General features: G+C 41.4%; 1 protein-coding gene and 1 long non-coding RNA gene across 4 annotated transcripts in view; one reads left to right on the top strand and one right to left on the bottom strand.

Annotated features, from left to right (window-relative positions):
• Nucleotides 1-227: 227 nt before the first annotated feature.
• Nucleotides 228-11,953, bottom strand: LOC140480064 (uncharacterized). The gene is made up of 3 exons (XR_011961185.1): nucleotides 11,905-11,953; nucleotides 10,988-11,116; nucleotides 228-3,740 (listed from the first exon to the last, which is right to left on the bottom strand). It is a non-coding gene; the product is annotated as an uncharacterized lncRNA (long non-coding RNA).
• Nucleotides 11,511-12,703, top strand: part of fnbp1l (formin binding protein 1-like) — a 213,416-nt gene continuing 212,223 nt past the window's right edge. For 2 of the 3 annotated variants that reach the window (XM_072574647.1, XM_072574646.1), the window contains exon 1: nucleotides 11,519-11,700. In XM_072574647.1, the coding sequence (XP_072430748.1) occupies nucleotides 11,677-11,700 (24 nt within the window). In that variant the 5' untranslated portion in view covers nucleotides 11,519-11,676. Of the gene's footprint in view, nucleotides 11,701-12,703 lie in introns of all 3 variants that reach the window. The other variant, XM_072574649.1, reaches the window with a different exon arrangement.

Genomic DNA, 12,703 nt, shown 5'->3' with positions numbered 1-12,703 from the left:
TGACAGTCTCACATCTAACTTCTGACACCTAACTTTTGGCTGTACGCCCTCTCTTCTATCATCTCCTCTGAATTGAACATTGACTTTAGAAACCTATGATGCTGGGGTGCCAGTGTTCGACTGGGGTGAACAAAATTAAAAATCACACAACACCAGGTTTTAGTCCCACAGGTTTATTTGGAAATACAAGCTTTCAGAGTGCTGCACCTCCATCAGGTAGCTAGTGGTACAGGATCACAGGACACAGAATTTATAGCAATGATCAAAGTGTCATAAAACTGATGCGACATATTGAACAAACTTAGATTGCTGTTAAGCATTTTATCGCTTGAAATAGATCGCATGTTTTGATTTGTTAATATATAAATCCCAGAACTTCCTTAACGTCACAACCCTGAGACAGATAACTTAAGATTTTATCAGTATCTAAAAAAGTGACATCTCAGCTCAGACAAAGCATTAAAGGTGTGAGGTTTGAGTCTGTCTGTATTCCAAACTGGAGTTAGACTAGTTCTATTTCCAAAGTAGGAATTTCTAAAATGTCACATGGACGGTCTACAGATTAATCCAAAAGCATGCTCAAAGTAGAATGTATCTGCAAATTCAGCCCCCTTGATCTATTAGTGTGTGGGAGAGAGTGTGTGCATGTTTGATAGAGCGTGTGCATGAGTGTGATGGAGTTTATGCCTGTGAGAAGGTGTATATGGTGTGGTGGGGTCACCTGTGATGTGACATGACCCCAAGATCCCGGTTGAGGCTGTCCTCATGATTACCGAACTTGGTTATCAGCCTCTGCTTGACAAACTTTGCATTTGTTTCCTATCTCGAAGTTTACCTTGTAGGATGTTCACCCAAACATCCGAGACTGAATGTCCTTGACCACTGAAGTATTCTCTGTCTGGGAGGAAACACCCTGCCTGGTGATTGTTGCTCTGTGTCCATTTTATCCATTGTTGTAGTGTCTGCATGGTCTCGCCAATATACCAGGCCTGGGGCATCTTTGTTTCATATGCTGCAGGTAATGTTGGCCGGGTCGCATGAGTATCTGCTGCACACATGGTGGCTGGGGTACCCACGTGTAATGGTATATCCTTGTTGATGATCTGACACGTCTTTGCAGTGGTTACCATGGCAGGGTTGCATGGAGTTGTGGTCGATGTTGTCCTGAAGGTTGGGTATTTTTGTTGTCTTCAAATCCCCTAGAAAATTCTAATCTTCGTTTCTTTCCCTGGTAACAGACCAACACTAAACCAGCCTGTTCAAGAACGTGGTGTCTGATTGGACCCCAAGATGAGTTTCTAACAACTTCTAACTTTGAATTTTTTGATTCACCAAAGCCACTTACTTCTACTTCTGTAACATCAGCTAACTTGAGTCTGCCTCATCCGCTACTGAATCCATTATCCATGTTTCCTCTAGACTTAATTAATCAACAGTCTCCTAAGTGACCTCCTAGTTTCTATCCTGCATTCCCTTGAGCTGATAGCATGAATTTTTAATGTGCTGTAAATTCATCAGCGCTGTGCTCGCAAGCTCATAGGTCTCTAATGCTACGATGTAAAATTCCATTTACAATTTAAATTGTTTCAAATCCTTTCATTGCCTTGGCACCCTCGATCTCTTCTGTACTATACCCTCCAAGATCTCTGCTCCTTCAAATCTGGTCTGTTATGCATCCCAGAATTTAATTGCTCCACTATTATTGTAATGCCTTCATTTGCCTAGGCCGTAAGCTTGGGAATTTCCTCCTGAAATCTCTCCACCTCTCTTTCATCCCTGTTTATACACTCTATAAAACTTGCCTCCTATGACCAATTGTTTTTATGGTTCTAGTATCTCCATATGTGGCATGGAGTCTAATGTTGTTTGATTACATTTCTGTGAAGTGGCTTGGGACTTTGAACCATGTTTAAAGGTGCTTTTTAACTGTCATCAGCTGCCTGTTTTCCCACTTTGCTGATTTTCAAGAAAAACTGTATAGTGGTTATTAAACCCATAAACTTTTCCTGTGTGACAGCCATCAGACACCATGTTCCCTGGTTCCAATTTAGATGAATGGTCTAAACTTGAAATGTTAATCTGACATTTTTTTCAAATCCTGACAGATGTATTGTAAACTTCCAGCATATTTAAAATAATTAAATATCCAACATTCAGTTTCACTTCAGTATTCTTGTCCTCGTCCACTTTGAATATAGTTACCTAAGTTCGGCCCAGGGGCCACCTGGTTGATCTGTTTCAAAGTCACACTAAATTCTGCATTTACTCACCTTGGAAACCAGAAGGATACTACCAAGTGAGAAACTCTCATTTTAGTGGACATTTGATTTATTGTGCTTCTTTTACCATCTCATATCAAAATTACATAATTGAGGTTTTCCAGAGTGGAAGCTCCACTTCCTTGGAGCAGGAGGAGGCCATTCAGCCCATTCATCCTCCTCCAAATTCAAAAAGATCATAGCTAATCTGTTCTGGCCTTCACCTCACCTTCCTGCCTGCCCACTGTCACAACACTTAACTTCCTTGTTAATCAGAAATCTGCCTATCTCAGTCTTGTATAGCCAATGGCTCAGCCTTCGCTGTTTTGCATGAGAGAATTCCCAAGGTCATCAACCCTCTGAAAGAAGTCCTTTCACCTCACCAAATAAGGGAGATCCCTTTTATTTTTAAGCTGTGCCTCCTAGTTCTAGAAACTTCCAAGGAGGAACATCCTCTCAGTTTTTATTCTGTTAAACCCCCTTGGAACCTTTTTATATTTCAATGAGGTCAAATCTAATTAACATTTCCTCATATGACAATATATTTTATTCCAGGAATCAGACACATGGAACCTTTTTTCTGTCATTCTTCCAATTTAAGTACATTCTTCTTAAGTAAGGAGACCAAACTACACAATACTGTGTTCCTCCTGTGCAGCTACTTGTATTTTCTATTTTTCTGTTCTTAAAGGTCAACATTCTATTTGCTTTTCAATTACTTACTGGACCTGCATGTAAGCTTTTTTGTGCATTTTGTATTAGGACACTGTGATCCCACTGCACTGCAGCATTCTGCAGTTTCTTTCCAGTTAAATAATATTGTTTTAATTCTTCATGTGATTTACTCTTTGTGGATGCTGAGTGTACATGTAGAGAATTGTGTACACATGCAGTACAGAGTACCAAGAGCTATAGGGCAATTTGATGGTTTAAAATACAATGACTTTTACCTGGAATATTTCAATTGAGAATCAACTGAAGCCAACTGTACGATGCACATAAGAATTACTAATTTCATGAACCTGTTAACATAACTGTGATAGTATTGAGAGCAGAATAGACTAGGCCCACTTTGAGATTTTTTTGCTCAAAATTGTGGAGGAACTTTTTTGACAATAAAAACAAACACAGTGCATCCCTCTCACCACCTCCATTTTCACAAATCTACTCACTTGAAAATTTGGTGATAGACTCCCTGTATTAGAGTAAATCCAAGCAGTAAATGTCTTCATTGGTCATGATCAATTGCACAGAAGTCAAAAAGTATGATCCAAGATTGGGTGGTCATCTGCCAAACTGGTTGTTCAAGTTGACATTGTTGGAGCTCAGGGAAACTTCTGTGGCTGCATGTCTCTGGTCTTCCACCGGTCACATTTGAATGATGTGAGTTCAGCGTAGGTAGTTCTCAAAGCATGTTGAATTTAAAACCAAATGTGTAACAATGGAATCATGAGTCTTTCAGTTGTCTTCTGTGTACTTGCACTATGGAAAAACAGCATTGCACTATTCAGAAAATGCTGCTGAAGAACCACATAAGTGACAGGATCAGCCTCTCTGATTTTTGCCAATTGAGGTTTATGCATTAATAATAATGACTTCAGTGAAGAATCAAATACATTAAATGCTATGCGTGTGAATAAATTAAAAGGTGAAATGCAAAGTACTGTACTTCAGGAGTATTAATGAACAAGAACAAAACGTACATTGCAGAAGAGAAATTGCAAACAATTCAGAATCAGGGCCATATGTTTTAATTCAAAATTTGCTTGTTATATTCAATATTACTGCACTATCCTTTTAGCATTATAAATACATAAAATTAAAAAATACCATTCAAAATTTCATTTTTAAGAGTAAATGTTTCTTATCCTAAAACAACATGTAACCCTTGCTTGTTTTCAGAAGCTAGATATGTTCTAATATGCTTAGTAATCTTAGATGTTAGGTTTATAAAACAAAATACTGTAAACACAGTGAGTAGAGGCTTCTTTTCAAATATTGGAAACAGCCTTTGACAGAAGTATACTTTCATTTTGTTTTTATTATAAACAATAAGGACTAGCCACTCCAAAACAAGGAAATCTTGTAGATTCCAGTATCTGCAGTAATTTGCTCCTAAAAGTTGTGGATTGTTAGTTGCTATTCTAGTGTTAGTAAAACTATTTGTCACCAATTCCTGTGAGACAAACTGAAAATGACGAAGCCTGCATCAAAATAATTGTATTCATTTTAAATATTAAAATAATAATTAATAGGTTTTCTCTACAATTTTCCACAACTGGGAGACAAGATTCCCATCTAGTAAAATACTGATGTTGCTGCCTGGGATTTCTTTAAAGCAACTTTACGCGAAGGAGAGATAGTGTTTTGCATATAGAGCTTGTGGCGAGGCCAACACTGAACGGCTCTGCAGAGATTTTTTTAAAATCTGGAGATAGATAGTTGGACTTCAGGTGTTCTTTTGTTTTGTTTCAGCTAAGTGTTTCATATTTTAAAGTTTTTTTTGTTTTTATCGTTTGTATGATTGAGATTGAAATCTGTGGGTAAGGAAGGGTACTAGTTTATTTTATACATAAGGTGAGAGTGAGAGCTTTTTAGGCTTAATGTCACTGAGGCCATTCAAGAGACAGTGTGAACTCTGGTAGATTGAGAACAGTGATTTCACAACAAGATCAGTCAGTTAGATGGGTGACTGTCAGGAAAGGTAGGGTGGTTTAGAAGTCCTCTGTGGCTATTCTCTCTCCAAACAGATAATGGTATGAGTACTGTTGAAGGGGATAGCCGCTCAGATTAAAATAGAAGCAGCAGTCAGATCTTGAGCACTAAGAAAGAATATTCAGTGGTGTTTGTCAATTGTTTTGGGGGACACTCTTGTTAGGGCACAGAAAGGAAATTCTGTGGCTCTGAGCATAAATCTACAATAGTATGTTGATTTTCTGGTGCCGTGGTTAATGACATCTCAAACCAGTTGAAGCATATTGTCAAATGGGAGGTGAAAAGCCAGAAGTTATTTTACATATTGGTAGGGTGACATAGTTAAGTAAAGGCTTAAGGCTTTTATAGATTAAATATAAGTGGTTCGACAGAAGGTTTAAAAACAGAACCTCAGAAATAGTAATCTCTGGTTTACTCTTGGTGCTACGTTCTAATGTGGGAAGGAATAAAAGGATAGGGCAGATAAATCAGCAGCAGAACAGGTGGTGCAATGTGCAGGGATTCAGATTCTTGGATCATTGGGATCTCTTCTGGGGGAGAAAAGACCTGTTCAAAATGGATGGGCTTGACCTGAACCAGAAAAGGACCAAGGTTCTGGCAGGGAGATTTGCTACTTTAATTTCAGGAGTCTGCGAACCATTTTTACAAGGGTGGAAGGGTGTGCTCCTAAGTAGCAGTGAAAATAGAAAGATAGGTGGGTACGGTTCTGAATCAGAAAAGGGGTATTATAAGTAAGGCTGATGAACTCAGGGCATGTATTGGAAGATGGGACTGTGACATCATAGCTATTATTGAAATTTAGCTGGGAAGGACAGGACTGGCAGCTCAATATTCTGTGGTTTTGATATGATGGGAAGGATAGAGTGGGAGGACGGGGAGTGGTGTTTTTAGTTAAGGAAAACATCACGACTGTAATTAGTTTAAAATCTCACAACCACCAGGTTATAGTCCAAAAGGTTTATTTGGAAGCATAAGCTTTCATAGGGCTGCTCCTTCAGGTGGTTGTGATGAACCACCTGATGAAGGAGTGGCACTCTGAAAGTATTTTTTTTATTTCAAAAATATACTTTATTCATAAAATGATTTGATGGTCTGTACATTTGGTCATGCCATACATATGTCCACATTTACATACACAGATTCGAATTTATCATTGTCATATACAGGCCTGTGCATTTCTCAATCTTATGCATATATTTGGCTGAGGCATCAACAGAGCCCAAAAAACGTCCGCATGGGCCCCCTGTTCTTCTTTAGGCAGGCTGATCTTACACGGTGGTCTTTCCCCAACGCGCCTTGGCGGCAGCTGCCCCAAGCTTCAGCGCGTCCCTCAACACGTAGTCCTGGACCTTGGAATGTGCCAGTCTGCAACACTCAGTCGGGGTCAACTCCTTCAGCTGGAAGATCAACAGGTTTCAGACCGCCCAGAGAGCGTCCTTCACCGAGTTGATGATCCTCCAGGCGCAGTTGATGTGAGTCCCGGGGAACAAGCTGTAGAGCACGGAGTCCCGTGTCACGGCGCTGCTCGGGATGAACCTCGACAAGCACCACTGCATTCCTCTCCAGACTTCCACTGCATAGGCACATTCCAGAAGGAGGTGTGTGACAGTCTCGTCCCCCCCGCAGCCACTTCGAGGGCAGCGTGCGGTGCGGCAGAGAGTCCGGGCGTGCATGAAGGATCTCACAGGCAGAGCCCTTCTCACCACCAGCCAAGCCACGTCTTGGTGCTTGTTGGAAAGTTCTGGCGATGAGGCATTCTGCCAAATGGCTTTGACAGTCTGCTCAGGGAACCGCTCGACAGGATCCGCCCTCTCCTTTTCCCGAAGGGTCTCAAGGACACTACGTGCTGACCACTTCCTGATGGACTTGTGGTCAAAGGTGCTCTGAAAGTAAGTGCTTCCAAATGAACCTGTTGGATGATAACCTGGTGTTGTGTGAGTTTTAACTTTGTCCACCCTAATCCAATACTGGCACCTCCAAGTCATGGTTACTGTAATTAGGATATTTCTGAGAGATTGTCCAGTGACAATATATGGGTTGAAATTAGAAATAAGAAAGACATGATCACCTTGATGAGATTGTATTCTAGACCCCACAGTAGTCAGACATTAAGGAGCAAATGTTGACAGATGTCAGATATAAATACAAATAATAGGGTTATAATAGTAGGGGGGTTTAATTTTCCAAACATTGATTTGGACTGCCGTAAGTGTTAAAGGTCTGGATGGTGAGGACGTTGTTAAATGTATTCGAGAAAATTTTCTTTAACAATGTGTAAATGTTCCTACCAGAGAAGGAACAAACTTGACTTTCTGGGAATAAGGCAGGGCAAGTGACTTAAGTGTTAGTAGGGGAACACTTTTGGACTAGTGATCATAATTCTACTAGTTTTAAAATAGTTATGGAAAAGAATAAGGTTTTCATAAAGAAAATTAAAGTTAAACTGGAGTAAGGCAAATTTCAATGTATGAGACAAGAAGACTGCTCGCAAGTAAAGCAATGACTGACGAGGGTTCAGAGGTATTATCTTTCTATCAGAGTGAAGGGTAAGTGTAAAGAACAATGGATGAATAAAGATTTTGAGGTTCTAGTCAAGATTTTAAAAAATTAGAGAAAGACAACTGGGAACCAATGAATCTCTTGAAGAGCATAAAGAGTGTAGGAGAATTCCTAAGAAGAAAATCAGGAAGGCAAAGAGGGGATATGAAAGAGCCTTGGTAGATAAGAATAATCCAAAGAGATTTTACAAGTAGATTAAGAGCAACTAGAAAGACAGTATGGCCCCTTAAAGGTCAATGAAGTTGCCTTTGTGTTGAACCTCAGGAGATGAGAGAGAAATGAATATTTTGCATCAGTTTTTACTGTGGAGGAAGAAATGTAGGCCAGAGAACTCAGGGAAATAATGATGTTTTGAAAACAGTTCACATTATAGAAGAGGAAATTCAGGAGGCCTTAGAAAACATAAAGGTGGATAAATCTCTGGGACCTGGTCATCTCTATCCAAGGGTGTTGGGGGAATTTAGGGAGGCAACTACAGGGTCCTTAGCAGAAATATTTGTATCATCTATAACTACAAGTGAGGTGCCAGATGACTAGAGGTTGACTAATGTTGTGCCTTTTTTAAATAAAGGCTGTAAGGTGATACCTGGGAACTATAGACCTATGAGTCTGACATCGGTGGTGGGCAAATTGTTGGAAGTGATCCTGAAAGATAGGATTTTCCTGCATTTGGAGAGGCAAGAAATTATTAGGGATAGTCGGCATGGATTTGTGCAAGGGAAATCGTATCTCCAAACTTGATTGAGTTTTTTGAGGAAGTAGCCAATAAGATTGAGGGCAGAGCAGTAGATGTTGTTTACTTGGAATTTAGTAAAGACTTTGACAAGGTAGACCAGGTTTTCTTCTTAGGAATTCTCCTACACTCTTTATGCTCTTCAAGAGATTCATTGGTTCCCAGTTGTCTTTCTCTAATTTTTTAAAATCTTGACTAGAACCTCAAAATCTTTATTCATCCATTGTTCTTTACACTTACCCTTCACTCTGATAGAAAGATAATACCTCTGAACCCTCGTCAGTCATTGCTTTACTTGCGAGCAGTCTTCTTGTCTCATACATTGAAATTTGCCTTACTCCAGTTTAACTTTAATTTTCTTTATGAAAACCTTATTCTTTTCCATAACTATTTTAAAACTAGTAGAATTATGATCACTAGTCCAAAAGTGTTCCCCTACTAACACTTAAGTCACTTGCCCTGCCTTATTCCCAGAAAGTCAAGTTTGTTCCTTCTCTGGTAGGAACATTTACACATTGTTAAAGAAAATTTTCTCGAATACATTTAACAACGTCCTCACCATCCAGACCTTTAACACTTACGGCAGTCCAAATCAATGTTTGGAAAATTAAACCCCCCCTACTATTATAACCCTATTATTTGTATTTATATCTGACATCTGTCAACATTTAGTGAAGTTAGATCACATGGGATTCAGGGTGACCTTGCCAATTAGATACAAAATTGGCTTGACAGTACGAGTCAGAGGATGTAGTGGACAGGTTTTGTTTGGACAGGAGCCCTGTGACCAGCAGTGCTCCATGGGGATCAGTACTAGGTCCACTAATGTTCATCATTTGTATAAACTATTTGGATGAGAATTTAGGGGACGTGGTTAGTAAATTTGCAGATAACCTTCTTCACTGTCCACTATACCAATTTTGATGTTATCTAAGATAACAGAGATCTTGATCAGTTAGGTCAATGGCTGAGAAGTGGCAGATGAAGCTTAATCTGGATAAATGCGAGGTATTGCGTTTTGGTACAACAAGCAACGGCAGAACTTGATGAAGTGCTTATGCCCGAAATGTTGATGCTGCCTGACCTGCTATGCTTTTCAAGCACCCCACTTTTGACTAGGACTTATATAATTAATGGTGGGGCCAAGAGTAGTAGTGTTGTAGAAGAGAGAAGCCTCAGAGTTCAGATACATAAGTGTTTGAAGTTTTCATCATTGGTACTCAGTGTGGTTAAGAAGGCATTCCACATGCTTACTTTCATTGCTCGGACCTTTGAGTAGGAATTGGGACGTGATGTTGAGGTTGTACAGGATGTTAGTGAGACTTCTTCTGGAGTACTGTATGTAGTTCTCATCCTGCTGTAGGAGGGATCTTAGTAAACTGGAGAGGGTTCAGAAAAGATTTACCAGGATTTACCTGGGAATGGAGGGTTTGAGTTATAAAAATAGGTCTTTCACTAGAATGTAGGAGATTGAGGGGAGACCATAAAGAAGTTTATAAAATCATGAGGGGCATAGATGAATAACAAATAACTGACAGAGGAAGTGATAGACAGAACATTTTAAAAGAAATTTGGATAAGCACATAAATAGGAAAGGTTTGGAGGGATATGGACCAACTGCAGGCACATAGGGCTAATTTAGATTGGGAGCATGGTTGGCATGGTCTAGTTGGACTAAAAGATCAGTTTTCATGCTGTATGTAACTTCTCCTTTCATGTTGAATAGGAAGATTTGTAACATTGTAATCAAATAACCTCGTTACCCATGGAAATCATGATCAACATAAGATGAAAGTACTTTAGTAAAGAACACATCTCACTCTATACCTGCTCCCAATCCCTGCTAGATTTTAAGTCAAAAGGATTGAATATCTGGAAGAAAGTAACACATAACAAACTTTTTAATTTTACTTAAGCTTGCTAATTGAGAACACGCAGCCAAAACAACAAAGTTGGGGATCACTGCAGGTTAGCCAGCATTCATGGAGAGGCAGCAAGCTAACGTTTCGAGCCTAGATGACTCTGGATCAGAGCTGACCCCTCTCACAACCCCCTTTTTTTCTGGTACACAGGACTGTTTAGGTGTCGATCTCTTGCCAGGGCCTTAAGAGTTCATTTTGCCTCCAATTTCCACCCCTCTATAATTTTCACCATCGTCCATTTCGGGCAGTTTCCTTCCTTTCCTTGATCTCTCAGTCTCCATTCCCGGGAATAAACTATCCCCTAAAACTACCCTGATGCAGGTGTTGGACTGGGGTGTACAAAGTTAAAAATCACACAGCACCAGGTTATAGTCCAACAGGTTTATTTGGAAGCACTTAGCTTTCGAAGCGCGGCTCCTTCATCAGGTGGTTCTGGATATGCCGATGAAATGTAGAGTGGTTTTAAAATAAATAACCTGTATTAATCTTCAAAGCAATCTGTTTCAGTGTTCTTGCATTTATGATGTTTTGGATGTAATCCCAAGAGGGTTACAACATATAGAAATGGTTTCGCTTGTGCAATTGTCCCTCTCTTGTGGAGTGAGGTAATTGCTATCTGTGTGTAATCACACATATGGCGCCACGTTTTCCACCTACCCAGTATTTATCATTTTTGAATCGGCTTATTACTCCTCCGTATGATTTTACTCTATCAAACTATCCAGGGCTTAATCGTTGCATTTAATTTCTCCAGTCCCGCACCCAATCACATACGTTTCTCTTTGTTCATTCCCTCTTACCTTTTCCTTTTAATTAAATACCTAGAACATTAGGATTTTTTCGCTGTTCTGATGAAAGGTCATCACTCTCTTTTCGTTCCCCACAGATGCTGCCTGGCCTCCTGAGCACTTTTGCAGGTAATCGCGGACCTGTTTTGAAACAACAGTGAGGGGATATGTAGTGACAGGTCTGCAACGTATTTTGTTGCATTATGCCGTCGTGCACAACACGGCACTCTGCGTAAGAACAAAGACTCATTTAACATAATGTGCTCCTGCAAATAAAAGAAAACTGGCGCTTTTCTTTCGCGCAGAGCTGGGCGAAAAATGCAAAGAGACTGGGGGGGTTTTTGTTTTGTATGTGTGATTGCAACAGCCAACCCCCCCCCAATCCCTGCCCTGCCCTGCCCGTCTGAATCACTGTGTGCAGAGTAAATGAGCGTTGGTAACCCAGCCCTGGGTGTGAATCAGTGCCTCCTGCGGCTCAGTTGGCGAGGGATCGATCGCGGGCGAGCGTCTCCGTCTCCAACCTGAGTCCTCCAGCATCCCGGCTTCCACCGCGTTCTCCTGGAGAGAAGGACGAGGAGCGAGGAGGCAGTTGCCGCTGAAGCTGAAGGGGGCGGCTTTGAAAAAGAACAACACACACACAGACAGAGACTGAGGGAGGGAAAGCGAGACGAAGTCGGGATAAAAGGAACGAGCCGGCAACCATGCATTGGGGGACGGAGCTCTGGGTAAGTGAGGAATTTTATTTTCCCTCTCTTTTGTTTGTGATGATGTTAATTGTTTTTTTTTGTTGTTGTCACGCGAGGGGGTGACGGTTGGCGCGGGGGGGGGGGGGGGGCTGGGCGATGGCCGGCTTTTTTTTCCCCCCTCTCCAACCACCCCACCCCACCGTCTCCCTCCCTCTCCCCCCTCCTCACAATTTACCCCCTCACCTCAGGATCCACACCGACGTGACAGTCCCGGGATTCGGGGGAAGCCTGCGCCCCCCTCCCCCCGAAGTTTGATTTTTTTTTCTCCAAACCTCTCCGGTTGGCGAGGCGAGGCGAGGGGAGGGGAGGGTGGGGTGTTGGGGAAGGTGCATTTGTTGTGTGTGTTTCCTTTCTCGGGCAGCTCGGTCCTGTGCCATTTTATTATTGTAAAGCGCCGTCACACCTGCGAGGAAAGTTGGGCAGGTCTTTTTATTGTCTGTGTCTCTCTCTCTCTCTCTCTTCACCCTCTCGCCACCTCCACAACAGGGGATCTCTCGATCATTTTGTGGTAGTTTTTGTTTAAGGCGGTGGATTTGGTGAGCAGCCAGTCCCCTCTCTTTTTTTTAAAATAATTATTGTGTCGGTGTTTGTTACTGGCAGGAGGAACCCTCCTTTGCTGTTGGAACAATGCACTCGGTACGTGGCTCTGGGAGAGGGAGAGATCTGCGTGTCTGTCAGCTCTCCCCTCTCTGTGTGTGTGTGTTTCTCTCTCTCTCTCTCTCTCTCAGATCATCGAATGTAATTTGGAGATTTGAGTGAGTGACAGAAAGATCCAGACCAGTTGGAGGGATTTCTGTCACTGTTATTCTCCCTTTTCCCACCCCGCCCTCCCCCCTCAGCAGTACATGTTTGTGGGAAGACTCCATAACGCGCTCACAAAGCAGTACCTGTACGTTTTACCTGCACCACACGTCTTTTTAATGGATTCCCTTGAACTCCATTTGATTTGCAGCTTCCAAAACGGTCACTTGTTCGATCGGGT

The sequence above is a fragment of the Chiloscyllium punctatum genome, chromosome 7 (assembly GCF_047496795.1).
Source record: "Chiloscyllium punctatum isolate Juve2018m chromosome 7, sChiPun1.3, whole genome shotgun sequence".
In the NCBI taxonomy this organism is placed as follows: domain Eukaryota; kingdom Metazoa; phylum Chordata; class Chondrichthyes; order Orectolobiformes; family Hemiscylliidae; genus Chiloscyllium; species Chiloscyllium punctatum.
The sequence above is the reverse complement of the archived record's forward strand: the minus strand, read 5'-3'. Positions and strand labels throughout refer to the sequence as shown.